We start from the raw sequence: 19560 nt of genomic DNA, 5'->3' as shown, positions 1-19560 counted from the left end.
TTGGGCTCATTGCTATTCATCTATCAGCACTCGACGAATAGCGGGTACAGCCTCTCATTCGCTTGCATTTGTTTGCTCTTAATCAGACACAATGCTAGGTTAGGTGTGTCTGGCTTCTTTCTAGCAGCATTCAGCATCTGTTCCCGCTGCTGTGGAGAGTGTTGACATAGAGTTCAATGGCTGCCTAACCTCAGGGATATCACGGGAATGGTGCTTCTAAAATGTCAGAGCTTCCATTGGTGCTGGGCCATGGGTGCTGAAGAAGGTAAAGTACCCATGAATGTGGCATTTATACAACAGAGATCGGGCGCTGCGCAAGAAGGCTACAGGCCTCCCTCCAATGCACACTGAAGTCAGCAGCTGTCTTTGCACTGACCTCAGTGGATGTTAGATCAGGCTCTTAGTTCTTGAGCCACCATCAGTGTCCACATTCATTGCAGAAAGATGCTGTGTTATTTCTCTGGTGTTAGGTTTCTTTTCCCCTTCAAGTGCCGGAGATAAACCCCAGACATAGGGTCAGTTGAAAGGAACTTCTCTGACTTTTCAGTTTCTCACTATAATAGGTGATAACCTTTCCACAGCAGCTTCCTTTGTTCTGAGGATTTGCGGGGCACTGTGGGCAGTGCAGTGGCTGGTGTTTATATAATACGCTCCTCAGTCCAGTCCATCATCTCCAACTACAGCTGTAGGTGACACACATTCCCCAAATGAATCCTCACTTAATACTTTCTTCCACTCTGTACAATGGACTATCATACTGGCATTATCTGTGTCTTGATACCTTGGATTTATAGTGCTTCTAATAAATATAAATTCCCCTTTGCACACACCCCATTTAATCAAAACCTTGCTTGTTTAAGCAGTCTGTTTTATTACATTACCAACCTATGAAACCATTAACTCACTTAGAAGAAGCAACTCTGTAGTCTTGAGCACCGGAGGTGTAATATTCCAACAGTATACATTATGCAGAGTATGTTACATTATAACAACACTCAGTGCTTATATAGCACTTGACAACTTCAAAATCCTATACAAATGCTGTCGAACTAATCCTCGCAACACCCCTGTGAGGTAAGGATTAGTATCCCCAGTTTACAGCTGGGAAAATTGAGGCAAGGAGGTGACTCTATAGCCCAGATTTTCCAAAAAAAACCCCAGACCATGGCCAGATTTTTAAATACTTAAAACCCACAGTCAGGGGCAAATTTTCAAAAGATTTCGGGTTAACTAGAACCAGATTTTAAGGAGTGCTCAGAACTGAGCAACTCCCACCTAGCACGCTGAGCTTTTCTTAAAATCTGGCCACGTTTTGGTCCCTAAATGGGAACTAAGCTGATAGAATTCTCATAGAATCAAGCAACTGGGGCCTCATATTGGGTGCCCATAAATGGCTCTTTTAACAATTCGGGCCTAACCTTTCTACCTCAGTTTCTCTCATTGATAGAATAGTGATAAACATCCTTCCCACAAGGCTTGTAGGGTTTAATTGGTTACTATTTGAAAAGCCCTCTTATAAATGCTAAGCGTTATTGTTAAAAGTATTTTGGTAACAAAAAATAACTGTCTGGAATGCAATATTCCATTACCGAGACTTATGCTTATCTGTCTCCATCAAATTAGCGTAACTATTAGCAACACTGAGTTCACTTCCTTTGTTTGTTTCCTTGGCAAATAAGGCACCGTGATGAACTATGGCAGTGACTACATAATATTAAAACAAGGAGAGAGGATATCATAAAATATCACATTTACTTTCATTCGCAGCATCTGGCTTTTAGGCTCCTACCAAATTGTAGCATCAGTAAGTTGATGTCAAGTAGATTGGACCCTACAGTTGATTTAAAAAAAAACAACGTATTTTTATCAAACAATATGAATCAAAATATTTCCATACTATTGTTTTTTTATCTTCAGTGAAAACAGGTTTGGGGGCAAGTTTAAACATTTCCTTGTGCAGTTAGAGCCCCTAAACTCTAGGATCTTGTGAGGTCAGACACAGGAAGTGAAACTGATTTGAAATGGAAAATGAAACTGGCCAGCCTAGACTCCCTGTCCAAGCTAAGCAAAGTCCAAAGAGGAAACAAACCACATAAAGGGTGAAAAGCTAATTAGACTTTCCGAATTAATTTTACCAACTCCAAGCATGCAAAACTCAGAAAATTGTCTTAAAAATCAGGGGAATTTTAAAATGTAAACTTTGGGGGTCTTTTATTTGCCTTGTGGGGTTGAAGCCTTTAGAGTTTGTGCTTTCAAGCTTTTTTTCTGTGTGTGACACAATAAAATCATAAGAGTTGGCAGCATTGAAAATGCTTATAAATATGCCCTGGTCAGGACAGCTTTTAAATACACATCAACCCGTGTTAATTATTCAAGAGATTGACAAGCATTGTTGGCTAAAAGGAGGTGGTCTCCCAAAATATAATTGTACTCAGTGAGTCTGGTTCTGATCTCTTTCATCCCAGTTTTACCCCAGCTACATATGTGGCATATGTAGAATCAGGCCCCGATTTTCAAAAGCACACCGTGGACTAAGCTGCTTTGAAAATCTCACTGTATGTTTGGGGACTCAGTGGGGTTGAGACAGATGCCAATTTAAAAGGGTGAGCTCTTGCATAGGGTTTCCTGTAAGTGATGTTTATCCTGCCAGCACCTCTTTCAAACATCGTGCTGTGTATTTTTTATCACGCCGTCTTTGCTGCTGTTTAGAACCTTGCTGCTGTTCCGTGGGCTTCATTCACCCCTATGCTGGTTCAGACTCATTGACTTCAGCTGGAGTTACTTCTGGTTCACGTGAGAGGAGAATCAGAGCCTATGAGTTCAGACATGTACCATTAAAAGGTTAATGGCTGATACTGCCTGAAAGTTTATTGCTGAACTTTTACTGTCTCTGATCTTTGATCAAATGCTATGGCAAAATATACATATATATGCTGCCAATGAGTTTTCTCTTCTTGATGAGATCTCGCCCGTTCGTCTAGCCCAGCATTACTCTGGGGCATCACTGGAGATGAAAATGTTACACAAGCAAGCTAATGGTTTGAGCCAGTGACCTAACGAAAAGCCAGTGGGAGTTAGGGAGAAGGGAGTAAATAACTCTGAGCTCCCGGCTGTGATGCTAGGGTGTCTGGCGGATTCCGGCCATTAGCCGACGTGGACAGGTGAACCTTTACACCAAATCAATCATCATATTTATTCTAATTGTGTCGTAATAGTCCCCCAGGAGCTCAGTTCAAATGAGCTTGACATTATTAAAATTTTAATGCCCAGTTTTCATAGCTGAATGAATATTTAAAGGGTATGTCCTGGGTTTAAGTTATGATGATGAAGAAATTAATGGAATGTCTTGTTTAATGCATTGGTACATGTTGATGCAAGGGGAAAAAAAAGTGGTGTTCAGAAAAAAGAAAGAAAGGCAATGTTTGGGTATAATTAGAAGAGGGAAGCATCGGTGATGCATTAATCTTGGGGATAAGAGCGTGCTGGATGGCTCTCAGTGGAGTTCCTACAGGAAATATTTCTTATTTGGGGGGGTGGGGGGATGGGGCGTAGCCTCAAACCAGCAGCAGAGCCAGCCCTGCAAATGACAGATCAGAAAAAAATCCCCATTCGCCTTGAAATATCGCCCTATCTGTCCATTGAGTTGGCACAACAAAATCGTTAGCCTGCAACAGTAAACCCTTTGCTGGCTGGGGCAGGATCAAAGAGCCTCCTTTGTTCCTCAACCAGGTGTTTGTTTACTCAGCTCAGCTTTGAAGGATGGTATAATCTGTCGGGGGCGCTCATCACGGTAGTCATTCTGGTATTGTTCGTTATCAAAACATAGGACCTGATGTTACACAGTGGTGCAAATGGGGAATAGCTCCTTGCAGATCAATGGGTCTCATCCTCAGCTGATGTAAATCGACACCATTCTATTGACTTTATTGGAGCTATGCCAGTCTACCCTAGCTGAAGATTAGGCCTAGCATCGACTGAGATCAGGATAGATGCTCTTTTACACTGGACTTTGCAGAGCTTTTTAAAACCTTCCCCCCCTTACTCCCTCGCCAACTGAAGAAAGAAGCGTTTGTGTTGCTTTGGTAACAGTCATGATAAAGGCTCTTATAATTATATAAAAGTAGATGCAAACATTACCTGATAGGCGAGAGTGGGCCATTCTCTGGACGCGTGATGGGTTTAAACTGGTAGCCTCAATAAGCCCTTCCATCCTGAAAGAGATGAGGAAATTTGAGTTAGTGCTCTGAGTCCTTCCACTAAAGGGATACCATCAAGATCGGATATTTTCTTGTTTTACTGCTCACACCTTCAATAATCAGAGGCCCGATGCTGTGATTTGCTAAGGGGTTTGTCTATGTGCAGTTCCACTGGTTTAATTTAAGGTGTGGTTTGAAATCACAGAGTAATAGGCTGTGAGGAGGTTTATTTCAGTTTAGCTGAAGTCAGTTAGGCCTTGTGTACAGGAGAAGGTTCCCCAGATTTAACTAAAGGCGTGGTTTTAAGTGTGGCTCTGTACTGGTACAGCTTGCATCTACTTCCTAGACGCTGTTCTGTGGGTGGGAATTACTGGAATGCCGTGTGCCCAGCCATGCCATCTATGCCAGGAGGTGGCATACGTCAGCCAAGGATTCCTTTGTGTCATGGGAATGGTCAGCTGCCCACTGGTGGTACCCACTCTTCTGGCCTTCAAACAACCACCCACCCTTGCCAAGCTCATTCTCAGAAGCAAGCACCCCGCACACCAGGACACAACAACTCAAAGCAGCACCAGACCCGGCCAGAACAACAGATGCAAAACCTGCAGACATCTCTCCATTACTATGATGATCAATTCCCACCGCAACACACCTTTCAAGATCCATGAGTCTTACACATGCCTCTCACAAAATGTGCTGTGCCTCATCTGGTGCATTAAATGCCTCTACAGCAACTATGTGGGTGAACCCAGACACTCGTTACGCTCTCGAATGAACTCACGCAGAAAAACGATAAAAGACAAAAACATCTTAGCACCCGTGGGTGACCATTTTTCACAAAACAATCACTCCATATCTGACCTGACAGTACTCATCCTCAAAGGAAACCAGCACAACACCTGGCGAGCCTGGGAGTTTCAATTCGTAGCTCTGCTAGACACTAAAAACCATGGACTACCATGGACTCAACAAAGATATTGGCTTTGAAGACTCATAATAACACTCTGTAACTCACTAACCCTCCTATGTCTTATGACTGCAGAGGTGTTAATTGGCCACTTCATCTTAAATGGTCTCCTAGAACGTGTGCTTAACCCTCGTGCTAAACAGTCTGTCCCACCTTGTAATTAGCTCTGACATGCTGCTTACCTTTTCCAGACCTGAAGAAGAGCTCCTTGTAGCTCGAACGCTTGTCTCGTTCACCAACAGAAGTTGGTCCAATAAAAGATATTACTTCACCCACCTTGTCTTGCTCACTTAGGGCCCGTCTGCATTGCAGCCGAGCGTGTGAATGGCAGTCCCGTACCTGTGCTAGCTGTACTCTACCTAGCTTGCTAAAAGTAGAAGTGAGGATGGGGTGACGTGAGCATCAGCACCCAATCCTGCCTGACGCCCCTGGGTAGGTACTCACTCGTGCACCACAGTGTCTTCCCCTCTCTTCTTAGACTATGGCCAGCATGAGTACATCTACACAAGCTGCCATTCACCACCATCCCCGCCCCCTTAGGGTGGCTTTAAGTCCTCTTTGTTCTGCCAGAGTGGTGCAAAGGGGACTTTGCAGGACCAATGACATGGCCCATTATCCTTTAGCTGTAAATCGAGCAAAGATGGGTCAAGGTTTTGCTTGGCCCTGCAGAGGGGCACGATGCAGCAGAAGTAAGAGAATGCAAACATGCTCAGGGCAATGGCACTGCCAGCAATGTTAGCCTCCCAAAAGAGGGTGGGAAGGCGCAGGGGGAGTCCTAGGGCATGGCTTGCAATGGAGCTGTCCTGGCATAAAGGAGAGCACATCTTGCAAATGGGACACGGGCATAGAATGTGCTCCAAGAAGGATGTTCTCCAATGGGAGAACAGAATTTTATCTGCTGAGTCTGGCACTGGGTGAAATTGACTAATTAATGTACACTACTCTAATTGCACGGCTGTTTGTTAAGCAATGTGGCCGTGCAAAATACTTACATGTGGGCGAGGGGTTTGCCAGTGGTTCTGCACAGGGTCATGGGTGCAAACTATGGATCTGAATAGAATAGCATAGAACACAATTGCCGTTTAACTGCAGTACAGTTGGAATCCTAAAACGAATGGGATTTTGTAACTGACCATTAAGAGCCTAATCCTGCAGTCCCTGACCCCGCTGGAGTATCTTCATCAGCCTCCAAGGGACTGCTGGCGTGAGAACGCGTTTTCAGGCGCAGCCCCTACGTCATTCATGCCAGGTAACTGCACAGTGTTGTGAGGCTGTTTCACAGAATGAGCTGATCCTTGGCTCTTTCAGAGGCGGATTTGCATATAAACTAGCGGCGTGTTCGGTGACCAGCTCTTGCGAAACAAAGCTGGCGACGTCCCTCTCGCTCTGAAAAATCGAACTTTATTGTTCCAGGCCTGCGGCGATACAGGGCTTAATCCTGCCAGGCACTGAGCGCTCCAGTGAGGTGCTGAAAGCCTTCCAATGCCCATTGGCTTCATTTAGGTGCTGAAGCGCTCAACGGTTGAGCCCCCGGCAGCTTAGCATTCCAAGGAGCAAATCGTAGCACGTTTTGAATTGTAAAGACTTTATATTGGTATGAACCAGATCAGCAAGTGCTTCCAACCCAGCCCCAAACACTTCTCAGTTGAGAAGTTGGGGATTTCAAGCCAAAGGTTTCTGTGCATGAACCCGCACTGAACTTAAAGCCCCTCTAGGTTCATCTATATACACGAGACAGGTGGGAAGATGAATCGATAGTTAGATGGATGGATTATAATGTGTTTTATATGATATATAGAAAATACTCTTGGAGTGCAGGGATGGCCAGTAGCAATCATTCTCGGAGGTAAGCGCCAGAGCAGTGAGTGATTTGTAAAGGTCAAACCCTTCAAGATATTTTTTTTCATATCTCATGCAATCCCATTTCAGATCTTCTCATCTATTTGTGTACACGTCTCTGACACACGTCTCATCTGGGAGGGGGAGAATGGAATTAAGGGTCCATGCTAGACAGATAAGGTTGGGGATAGAATAATCTCAGAAACATTCTTCATTACCAGCACTTACCCCCTGGATGCTGCCATGGTATGTTCCATAACTTTTTTATCACATTGCCTTTCACTGTTGTTTAATTAACCGGGGCAGCTTGAACTGTTTTACTTTGCAAGCGAGTAGCCGCACACTCTCCAGTTTGTCGTAAGGCTGCTGGTGCAGTCAGGCGACTTTCTTCCCATACCGTTGGGGTTGTTATTTTTTTCACTGAGTTGCCGCTAAAAGATCAGAATATTGAGGGTCAGATCCTCAGCTGGTGGAAATCGATGTAGCGCCGACGATTTTAAGAGAGCAACAGCAATTCACACCTGCTGAAGATCTGATCCGAAATCTGGTTTCTGTAAAAGGGAAAAGGGTTGGCTTGAATCTGCTGGCACTGACAGCGGGTTCACACTACTGTAATTCCATTCATGTCAGTGGAGTTACTAGTGTAAGTCAGAATCAGGCCCAGAACTTTGCAATCAGATATGAAATACAGTAAAATTGTAAGTTAATTTCCAGTCCTTTCCAACCTTGACATTAATATAGTTTACATTTCCTTGGTGCCTTTAATCCTGAAAGATCACACAGTAGCTATGGGCCCAGTGCTACAAACAATGTGAGTAACATTGCTCACATGAGTAGCCTTGTTGATTTTAATGGGACTATCCATGGGAGTAAAGTTTCTCACATATATACAAGTGCAACGTTGGGCCCTGAATCCCCAAATGCTTTGCAGACTATGGGCTCGCTCGCTAATCCTTAGAGGTGCTGAGCACGCTGGCCCAGATCCAGCAAAGCACTTAGGCACGTGCTTAACTTTAAGCACATGAGAAGTCCCCTGGGCTTCATTCCTGCTGACCGCTGGAGCGCTGCCATTTGCCCACTAGTGAAATGAAGCCGACTCTGTGGGGAGATGTAGTGGCAGTTGAATTGCATCCAGCAGTACCATACAACCATTTGGAACAGGAAGTGAAGGTGAATAATGCCTCTGGTGGAAACCACAGGGTCGTTACCCAAACATTGGAATTGGTCTTTGGCTCTCAGTTAACACCCCAGCGCTTCACAATCGTTATTATATTTCTCCTTGCAACACCCCTGCGAGGTAGAGCTGTGCCATTATCCCCATTTTGCAGATGGGGAACTGAGGCACAAAGAGACTAAGTGACTTGCCCGTGGTCACACAGAAAGTCTGTGGCAGAACATGGAATTCAACCTGGGCCTCACTCTTAGCAATGAACATACACCCATAAAGCATCTGACAATACATTGTTTCCAAAGGCGAGTGCCTCGTGCCCTATTAACGGCTGGGGCATTGGTTCAGTGTTGTTTTAGAAGGCAGAGGGTTACCTGCTGAGCCATCAACGCCACTTCATACAGCATCTGAGTGCTTCTGGAGGTCTCTTGAAAAGGCAGAATCCAAAGCCCACTGGAGTCAATGGGAATCTTTCCATCAATTTCAGTGGGCTCAGGATCAGATACCAAGCACTGACCTGGCTTGACCCTACTCTGCTGTGGGGTCCATGCTATTCGCTGTGCAACTTTCTGCCTCAATCTGTCCTGTACCCTCCCGATTAGTCTTTACCATGACATTGTGCGTTCACACAACTCCAAGTCTCCATTCGATGGATACCTCAAGCTGCAAGTTCTCCTCATTGTTCACCAGTCAGAAGTGGTTGGAGAGGACAGAGCTAGCTGTATTGAGGTGATCTATTCTGTGTTAACTGAGGCTATGTTGGGGGAATTCAGCAGGGAAAGGTGCTAATTTCCACTTTGTGAATCTACTTCAGGCATGGAAATGACTAGTTGTTCACAAGTCTCAGAGGGGTAGCCGTGTTCGTCTGTATCCACAAAAACAACGAGGAGTCCGGTGGCACCTTAAAGACCAACAGATTTATTTGGGCATAAGCTTTCGTGGGTAAAAAAACCTCACTTCTTCAGATACATGGAATGAACATTACAGATGCAGGCTTGTTACTTGTTCACAGGAAACTATAATAATTATTATACACTATTATAATCATCATCATACCTATTACCTCTTATATAGCACTTTTCATCAGCAGATCTCAAAGAGCTGTTCCATGGAGGTCAGTAGCATTATACCCATTTTACATATAGAGACACTGAGGCACAGAGCAGTAAGAAGTGACTTGCCCAGCAGACTAGTTGGAGAGCTGGGAGTTTCCTGAGCCCCAGGTTAGTACTCTGCCCGCTAGGCCACACTGCCTTCCTCTAAGCCTAATGGGATGTGGAGAATGAAGGCTTTTCCTCCTCCTAGGTTTAAAAGTGAAGCTTTGGGCAGAAAAGTGACTAGGTAGAAACGGCACCTTCTTACTTGGGCGATCCACTCCCCCTGTGCCTTCAAAGCTCTAACTAGTGTCTATAAATCTTTGATTGATTTTTAAGGTCAAAAGGGACCCCTGAGATCATCTGCTCTGATGTCCTGCACAATTCAGGCCATAGGATTCCACCCAGAGATTTCTGCATTGAATCCAACAACTTGGCCCTATACTGCTAGTTATCAGGCTGGTTGCAGCCCAGGTTTTGGTGAGGGAGCTGGATTCTATTCTGTCTCGTGCATCATCAACATAATTATTAATCAAATTCCAATAATCTTCTTGTCTCCCCTTCCTTTCCTGGCGCTTGTCACTCTCGCTCTTTGCGTCCTGTCTCAAATTGGTTTGCCAGCTGCTTGGGGCAGGGTCTGAATTTTTTTTCTGTTGTGTCTGTACAGCACCGTGCACAATGGGGCCTCCGTCCCAACTGAGGCCTCTGGACACCATGGCAATAGAAATACGAATGAATGAGGCTGGGGAAGAAGAAGGTGGAAAAGACAGAGAGGGAAAGAGAAAATGGAGAGAGATGGAGTCAGTGAGAAATCAGCTGTCTCTCTTTTCCACCTTCCATTCCCAGGCGATCCTTCTACCTGCTCTAAATTAATTTCAAAGCCAGAGGGAGCAGAAAGGGGAGTGGGATGGGGGAAAGAACCTTAAAAAAAAAAATCACAATGCAGAGAAGCGTCTGTCCCCTGTCTAATTCCTGCGCTGGCCTGTAGCCGATGGTGCTGTGAAATATACAGCAGCAAGCTCTGACATTTCATTTCTGCAGAGAATTGAAAAAGGGCTTGCTGTAATTCATCGCTTCTTGTAACTCAAACCCTTTCTGACAGGAGTACCTGCACTGTCTTTTAACAGTGGCACCGCTGCTGCTGTAATTGGACATGAAAAATGATGTCGTGTTTGTACGTGCGGGGAAGATTCAGCTGGGGGCTGGGTGGGGCGAGTTGTGGGCTAAAGTGGGATGGCGGTTCTGGCTGGTATTGAAGGTGTCAGTATTAGCAATGCGGGGGATGGGAATGGCTGGGGGGCATCCGCCTGTGGACCCAGGTATGCAGAAGTGTTAGTAGCACCTGCAGTGCAATCTCTTTGTTGCCACTGAAGCTGCAAGGTGCAAAGGATCATGGGAGACAGAAAGCTTTACTCAGAGTTGTACCATGGGAGGTTATTTGTATGAGCAAGGTAAAAACTCCCAAATCTCCCGTCTGCCTGTTTACATGTTTTATTTATTAGAGGGCCCGATGTTCCCCTCCTGTAATGGAGCCAGATCAAATGGGCATGGGAGTCAGAGAACAGCAGCACCCACAGAGGTCCCAACTCAGGTGGGGAAACTGAGGCCCGGGGCAGTGACGTGACTTGCCTGAGGACGGGGCAGAGCTGGGAATACTCCTTGGGTCTCCTACATGGAGAAAGAGTTGGGAATAAAGCCTACAATAAGGAGGATGGCACGGTGTGAGATACGTCGGCCTGTAATATGCTGGTGTTCAGGTGCAATGTTTCTGGATGAGGAAAGATGGCCCAGTGGTTAGAGTGATCGCTTCAGGCCTGGGTTCAATTCTCTTTCCTCCCACAGACTTCTTGTGTGACCTTAGGCAAGTCACTTAGTCTCTCTGCACTGCAGTCTCCATCTACAACAAAGTCATGTCATGACAGCACCGCAGAGTGGGAGCCCAGAGCAACCAGTGTGGTCAGACTAGCCGATCGCTAGGGTCCGTTCTGGCCTTACACTCGATGCATCTGTAAAAGGAGCATAAAAGCACTGCCCTCATTCACAGAGATTTGGTGAGGAGAAGTACACTGAAGATTGCGAGACACGCAGATGCTGCTTATTTGGGGCCATATAAGTACCCAAAACAGATGGATTGTAAGAGGTCCTTTCTGGCCTTAAAATCAATGAATCAGATCAAAGGGAACCATTCTGTCTTTGAAACATGTAGCTGAATGAGTTTGGGATAAATCCATGTGTTTACTAGTCTGTGGTGAGTTCACTGGTGAGATTAAATCATTTCTTTCACTAGTGTCTGCCCAACAAGGATCATCTAGAATAAAGAGCCACAAACATTGCTGTAAACTAAAGCACGGGCAAAGGCGAATTGGACTCATAGTATAAATAGGTCATTCCCATCCCTAATTCTTGTGGTTCAGTGATTCTATAAATGCTGCTGCTCTGTGTCATTTGAACATACGAATGGCCACACTGGGTCAGACCAATGGTCCATCTAGCTAGAATCCTGTCTTCTGACAGTGGCTGGTGCCAGACGCTTCAGAGGGAATGAACAGAACAGGGCAATTTAGACCCATCCTCTGTCATCTAGCTTCTTCATTTTATATAGTTCCCTTTTTGAAGTTAAATGCTACTGTGGTGAGTTTCTTTGGTATTCCCCCAGCCCCCCCGAGATGTTAAATTTAATTACGTCCTGGTCACTAGTACTGAGTGGTTCAGCTGTATCACCTCTTGGACCAGATCCTGTGCTCCACTTAGGACTAAATCAAGAATTGTCCCTACCCTTGTGTGTTCCAGGCCTCGCTGCTCCAAGGAGCAGTCATTTATGGTGTCTAGAAATTTTATCTCTGCATCCCGTCCTCAGGTGACATGTACCCAGTCAATATGGGGATAGTTGAAATCTCCCAACATTGTGTTTTCTGCCTTGGTGGCCTCTCTAATCTCCCCAAGCATTTCACAATCACGGTCACCATCCTGGTCAGGTGGTTGGTAGGATAGTCCTGCTACTATACACCGATTGTTCAGGCATGAAATTTCCATCCATTGGGGTTCTGTGGTACAATTGGAGTCATCAGTATGCTTCCTTTCACATATAGCGCCACTCCCCAACAAGTGCAACCTACTCTGTCATTCCCCTATAGTTGGTACCCTAGTATTATCGTCCCCATTGATTAGCCTCATTCCACCAAGTTTACATAATGCCTTTTATATCAGTATCTTCATTTCATGCCAGGCACTCTAGTTCATCCATCTTAGTATTTAGACTTCTAGTGTTTGTATATAAGCACTTGTACATGTTGTCAATGTTCAGCCGCTTGCCTTTGTGTGTTATACTTAAATGGGACTTTTACATTTGATTGTTCCTCACTAGTTCCTATCAGTTCTTTACCAACTTCTTTCTTTGAGTCAGTAAAGGCAACTGTTAATTGGATTAACAACATTACAGTTTTATTTTCTCCTGTGCTGGAGGTTTTCTTGCTCAGCACCATGATCCCTCTGCTGTTCAGCACGGCGAATCCCAGTTGAAATCTCATGTTTGATTAAGAGACAAAATTCCCCTGCCACTGTGCCCACTTCTGGCGCAGATCTGTTAGGAAGCAGGTTGCATCTCAAAGGGTTTTTGCCTGGGAGGTGGGCGTTATCAGTAAACACAGTAACAACTGCCCAGGATGTTCTGGGGCAGATGGAGAGGGGTGAAACGGAACCTGAATCTCATCTGTGTCTTTGAAGGGAAGGCTACTGAGATATCCATGGAAAACTCTCTGGGTAACTCATCTGTGCTGTTTGATGGCTTCTGGCAGTCCCGTGGTTACATGAATGTTGTAGTGATGTCCTACTGGCGCTTTATTCCTACATCCAATTTTACACTGATTACCCCTGGGCATCATTCCATTAACTTCAATGGAGTTACTCCCCACTCACGCTAGTATAAGTGGGTGGAAAACCAGACCCATTTGCATCCTGTTGGATTCAGATACCAACTGGAGGTTCCCAGCTCATGCCTGTCTCTGTCATAGGCTAAATGGAAATGTCCGATGGGATCCTCTACAAACTTTGGAGCATCTCAGATCCAGGCTTCCAGGCACAGAGTCTCTCCAGCTCTAACCCGAGTGCTCTGGGATGTGAGCCTAGAGGGCCACAAGATCTCCCCTGAAAAGCAGACCACACATTCCAGTCCTATGGTCCCCTCTGCATATGGAGTGAAGCCACCTGACCCCCATGGAAGATGTTCCAGGAGGGCCCCACAGGGTGGCCTGCGGGGATGGGAGTCAAAGATGGGATGGGATGGGAGACCCAGGCTGCCACCCATGGATCCCAACCCCTCCCAGTGCTCGGGGGGGAGGCAGCTGATTATAAGTTAATGAAGCTGATTTAATATACTCTTCCCCTTCCATTCCATGGCTCTCCTCCTTTAGAGGGCTCATTGGACAGCTGTCTCATGTACCCCATGTGCTAGCTGTGAGTGGACTCCATGTTTCTAAAACTAAACTGGCTCTCTAGTAAAACAGCCCATTGCAGAGGTGCTGCAACTGCAGCTAGCATTCCAGCCATGTGCACACAGACTGGCTTCCTGGGGCCCCCTCCAAACTCTTCCCTCCTGCAACCTGTGCTCCTTCCTCCGAGTTCATTGCAGGTTGTTACAACACAGAGAGCCATGGAAGTATATCTCCTGAAGGCAGCATGCTCTCCAGGGGTCAACAAAGCCAACCAATAGGTACAGAGACAAGGGGGCTCCAGGAAGATGCCTCTTGCCACCGGCAGACCCCCCTCAGATCCCTGGATTAGGATCTGTACCCTGGCTTCCTCCCTAGAAAAGCCTGTCTGCATCTCTCTCCCCAGATAGACACTGCGTAGGAAACTCTGAGTGGTGCAGCTCTCTGAATTCCCTTTCCTCTAGGTAGGTTATTCCCCCATTAGGGAAGAGCCCCTCTGCCTTTATCCCCCCTCCTCTTTCCCTAAGCTGCCTCCCTGCTCCCAGACTTTCTCCACGAGAAGAAAGTTTTATGGATGGAGAGAGGAAACTCAATTATTTCCCTCTCAATGTGTCTCCCTATAATTGGTGTCTTTCATGTCAAGATGATCTCAATTTGTATTATGGGCTCCATGCACACAGCACTTTCTCTTTGGTCTATAAAGACATTGTCAAGTGCATAAATCATAGTGCACATTAAATCACACTAGCCTTTTACTTATTAATTTCCCCAGTTTTTTCCCCTCCACTGGGTGCTTCTTCCCTCCCTCTTTCTCTCCTATGCTCACTGCCTCTTCTCTTTCCCTCCCTTCCCCCCTCTCTCCACCCCGACTGATTGCCCATTTTCCGAAAGTAGTGACCAGTGGGTCAGTTTCCCTCGCCATTGTCCGGGACTCTAGCTGTTTCCCTACACCCCTTGCAGTTGATCACATCAGACCCTTCTCCCAGAGCAATAGGAAGGAGTTTTCACTCCAGCTGTCCTGACTCTCCAAGGCCCCACAGTTGAATCGACAGGTGTCTTTACGTTGATTTCAGTGGGCTTTGGATCAGCCCCCACTGATGTTCAATCAGGGCTTCCTCCAGTGGCTAGCCACACAGACTGCAACAACTTACTCCCCTTAAAGCCAGTCTTGTACAGCTGAAGTAGTAGAGGCCTGTGATTTGGCTGTTGAAGCTCCTGGGCTCAGTCCCAGCTAATATGTCAGTATATAGACGTGGCCAAGGTTACTCACAACTCCAAAACCAGAGAATGGCGAATGACAGAGTAAACCCCCATGGCCAAATTCTGCTGCTAGTTTTGCTGGTTCAAATCCCTTGACTTCACTGGCCTTGCATGGGCATAAAAGTGGGCAGATATTGTCCTCTAGGGTCTAGAGGCACTGAGCTGCAAGACAGACCTCTCTTCTGTAGAATGAGAGTGTGATAATAACTGTAGTCTCTTTATGTCTAAGTACATTTCCCCCTCGAGACAACAATGCGGCAGGATCCTCTAGGCCCTCCATCATGTTAACCTACTTGTCAGCCACTTTGATAGCTTTTTAATACTAAATATGTTTGCGGAGCAATTAGAATAAATCTAGACAGTTATGAAATACTTTCCGAAAGCGGGGGAATGGGGCCAACTTTGCTGTTCAACCGAGATTAACCAAACATAATGGGGGAGGGAATCAGCCCGGCTGGACTGCAGGGTAAAAGGAGACCAGGGCGGGTTAGAGAAAAGGGCTATGGAGGTCCTAAATATATAACGACTCAAGTCGCTGGTGGGTGGAGTGACAAGAATGGGGAGCACTAGCCATATAAGATACACACAAAGGGTCATGCTGTATATCCCTCTTACAAGGTCAGATGATTTAGCACTAACCTGTTTGATGCTAGCATCATCTCTCTCTCTGTATGCCACAGTCTGTGCAAGAGAGGAAGGAAGTGGCCGTGGCCGTTCTTTGCAGCAGAGCCTTTAGGAGGAATTCTGGCTATCTCAGAAATCGTCCTTTGTTCTCCCTGGGAGCAAAAAACTACAATAACAGTCCTACTACTATCACAGCATGTTCTTCTCTGGGCCGGCCTGGGGACCTCTGCTGGCCAGGTGCAGGGTGTGCAGAGCTCACCTCAGCCCCCCCTCGGGCCTCCACCGGCACTGCACCCCTCAACCACATGGTTGTTGGCCCCTGGGCGGGAAATAAGGGAGCGAGGGTTCCTTGCTCCGTCTCCCCACCCCACCCCTATTACTTCCTTCTCTTCACTGTTCTGCATTCTTGTTGCCTGCTCTTAAATAGCTGCCGTGTTCTGCACCTGCAGAAAACCCTGCTGCTAAAAGGTGCACGCTAAAAACCCAACAGCACAATGAGGGGATCTGTGGGCTCCGTTGTTAATTGCGCTTCTCTCTTTGTTCTTCCTTGCAGATGAACAGGCCGATCCAGGTGAAGCCAGCGGACAGCGAAAGCCGAGGAGGTAGTTGACTACATTGCTCTCAGCCACTGCGCTAAGTTTAATTGTTGTCTCTGGCTTCTCTCAGGCAATGCGCTGATCAATTAGCAGCGTAATCACTGCCAAAGAAATTCCCTCTGCAGCAAAGATTCTCTTTATTAAATCTCCTTTCCTTCGTCTCACTTTCCTCATATTCAATTATTATTTGATTTTAAAAGGCAGGCAGGTGCCAGCGATTGCCTGGGAAACAAATAACTGCCTTGTTAAGAAATGAAGCATCAGGCACTGACTTATCAAAGTTTAACGGCATTGACAGCACCTTGTCTCTTGCAGACCATGTGCCGCCAGTAGGCCAAACTGCAGTGATGGTTCAGTTGGGTTAGAACTCGGGGGGTGTTTTACTGTGTCTCCAGCCCTCATGTTTCACTGTGGTGACTAAACGTGGATTGAAGCGTCTCTGCCTTTGGAGAAAGCAAACTTGCTCTAGGATATTTCCTGCACCTGTACCCGTATAGCGCGATGAACATACCATATTAACTAGATTCTCATCTCAGCAACACGGAGTTACTCTGGATTTGCACACAACTGAGATCAGAATCTGCACCCCGCACCCCTGTATCCACGTGCCTAGAGAGACAGATGTTAAAGCCCCTTATTTAGACATCACTCAATGGGTCACCCCAAGTGGGCTGCCTCCATTAGGTGGTTTTCAAACAAAATTGGAAAGCATGGAGATGCTTCACCGGGCTTCTCTGAAACAGGACGTTGTCTGTCAGATGTGGTCCCAGCACAGATTTCATTGTGTACAGAAGGCTTATGTAGGCCAAGGACTCCGTTATGCAGTATTATTTATTCATCAGATTCTATGGTGTGGCTACATCTCTATGTTTCTATCTACATGGTGGTTTCTTCGAACTCCAGTGAAATCCCTTCCTATTCCTTTGATTGAAATAAGAGGTTGGTATTGTTGATCACACTACCAATAAGGGTGTCAAGGACAGCTTGCATAGTGCATGCTAGTGATTATAGAATCAGTATCAGTCTCTGAATAGGCCAGAGTTTTCTGTTAATAATAATCTGGTTCTTCTCTGGGTAAAAACTCTTTGGGCCCTTTTTCATTAATGTCAATTGCATCTTTCTATGGGCAACAGTTGAATTATCAACAACAGTTGTCTTGAGTGAATGAAGCAAATCACAATAAAAGAACAGAAGTTATATTCTTTTTAGTCAAAAGATTGGGAGATCCAGTGGTTTGATCAAATATAACCAGAGGCTGAAATTCACCGGTGTCTGGATGCAATTGGAAGGTATAGATGAAGATCTGGCATTATGAAAGGGTGGAACTGGTGTGTTGACAGAGATTCCATAAGGTTGATTATTAGGTGTAATTGTGTAGGATGGGGTCTCTGGAATAGCTCCTCTACTATGTAATCAAATTCAGGGATCAACCTTGCACTATTAGAGTCTGAGGGGCTACTCATATGAACAAAGCAAGATTTGGGAATGGCATGTTCCAATGGTATTGATTAGGAATGATCGTGTCACGTTTCCTTCATTCAGCAAAGGCAAATTTAAAAACCATGGCTCAGATCCTCAGCTAGTGTAGAACAATGGAATTCCATGGTTTTCAATGGAGACATGTCGATTTATGCCCCAGCTGACGATCTGGGCCCATATCTCCGTCTGAATCGGCTTGCCCAGGGCACTTGTCAAATGATGACCCCCTAGGTCAGCTGCCTTGCAGACAGCTGAGGCCAGATGCACATTCCGGCAGAGCCCATGATGACAGCATGTATGAAGGGGTGGTCTTTTGTCTGCTTAATTAGACACACCAAAAAATAATAATTAGGCCAGCCAGTTTGCTTAGTGCCTCCAAATCACTCCCTTTTATGCAGATCGCTAATAGCAGACACGTGCCTGGCTTTCTAGAATGGGTTTTAAGCCTCTCTTGCCAGCAGCTGCTTTCAGGAAGGTGGGTTTGAACTGCAAAGCGCATCGGTGGCTGTTTAAATCATCTTTACCCATCACACCGACAATCGCCTCCCCACTGTATTTTAGCTAATTATCTCCCCTCTCCCACCCACTATCCTTGTTTATTGCGTCTCTCTGCCAGGATCATAAGACGGGGCCCAAGCGTTTGGCATTGAAATGAAAGCCACGTTGTCCCAATTCCCCACTGACGAGCTGCTTCTGGGCTAGGGAAGTTGCAGGACAGCATGACTCAAGGGCAACCATGGGAAAAAAGAACAATTGGCACCCAGGGGAGGCATTGTGTGAAAACTTACCCTCCTCATGAGCCCACTGGTTAAAGCAGGCACAGCAAGCAGAATGCTAAAGAGGAGTCTGTGTATCTTAGGAGCACATCAAAAGACATCATTAGGGCTGCAAGATAAAGGTCAACTTCAACAACAAAGGAACTTAAGTTGTAGCTATTATACACAGCTTGGTGTGTCCTGTTTGAGGAGGAGAGGGACTGGCTCTAACCCACAGCTGTATAGCAAAAGCCCCTGGCTTTCCCAAAGTCCACCAGATACATGACACTCCTTTTTCCCCCGCCTCTGGGGAAGTGTTTGTGGCCCTGTCACAGCATTACAGGAAGATCCAAGTGCTGTTTTACCAGGTAGTTGAAGGTGATCCCTGTGAAATGAGGTCTTGTCCTCTGTAGTGATGGACACATGAGTTCAGATCAAATAAGAAGCCCCAGATTTCCCCCAAACCTTCACCCCAAAATTGAAACAAATCTGAACCCAGAATCTACTCTGAGAGAGGAAGAAGTCTGGTTCGTATCGTACTGCATCGGTTTTGCATTTTTCACTCCAACCTCTGTGCCTCTTTGTTTTGTTTTCCTTTATTTGGATATGTTCAAAAACACTCCCATTAAAATATTTTGGTGTCTGGTTTGGAAGATGACAGCACTTTTCAGTATTATTTGTTATTTTCATTAGCCTAAGTGCCCATCGAATTAGAAATATATCATTTTTTAAAATTCTATTTTTCTTGGGAAAGCAATGGTTTAAATTAGAGGGGGAAAGTGTTTTGCAAATTTCACAAGAGTTTTAAGAAATTCCTGACATTCAGAATTTAATAGAGAGTGGAACCCTTTCTATAGAGTTCTTAATGAGAGGTCAAATAACTTATTGAAAGGTTATCATTTTTATTACATTCTCTATCAGGTTTTATCCAGGGTAAAATCAATAGATCTCTGTAGGAAATTAGTTGGGCTAGACATTATTCTAAAAACTTAGCACAAAACTCTGGTTTCATAGAAGTCAATTGCAAAACTCACCTTTACAGCCGTGATTTTATGATTTCACCCCTATAGTAGAGATTGTAATAGGAGATCATCACCATAGCTTAAGTAATTCTCCAGAGAAAAGGTATAATTACTTGCTAAGTTCTGTCATTGT

General features: G+C 45.5%; 1 protein-coding gene across 50 annotated transcripts in view; it reads left to right on the top strand.

Moving 5' to 3' along the window:
• CELF4 (CUGBP Elav-like family member 4) overlaps positions 1 to 19560 on the top strand; it is an 833225-nt gene that overhangs the window by 443079 nt on the left and 370586 nt on the right. For 26 of the 50 annotated variants that reach the window (XM_024196884.2, XM_024196869.2, XM_024196853.2 and 23 more), the window contains exon 3: positions 16129 to 16177. In XM_024196884.2, coding sequence (XP_024052652.2) covers positions 16129 to 16177 — 49 coding nt within the window. Of the gene's footprint in view, positions 1 to 16128; positions 16181 to 19560 lie in introns of all 50 variants that reach the window. The other 24 variants (XM_026649294.1, XM_026649286.1, XM_026649276.1 and 21 more) reach the window with 1 other exon arrangement.

This window comes from Terrapene carolina, unplaced genomic scaffold (genome assembly GCF_002925995.2).
Source record: "Terrapene carolina triunguis isolate 2854851 unplaced genomic scaffold, T_m_triunguis-2.0 Scaffold69, whole genome shotgun sequence".
Taxonomy (NCBI): Eukaryota; Metazoa; Chordata; order Testudines; family Emydidae; genus Terrapene; species Terrapene triunguis.
This window is presented reverse-complemented; position numbering and strand designations above follow the sequence as displayed.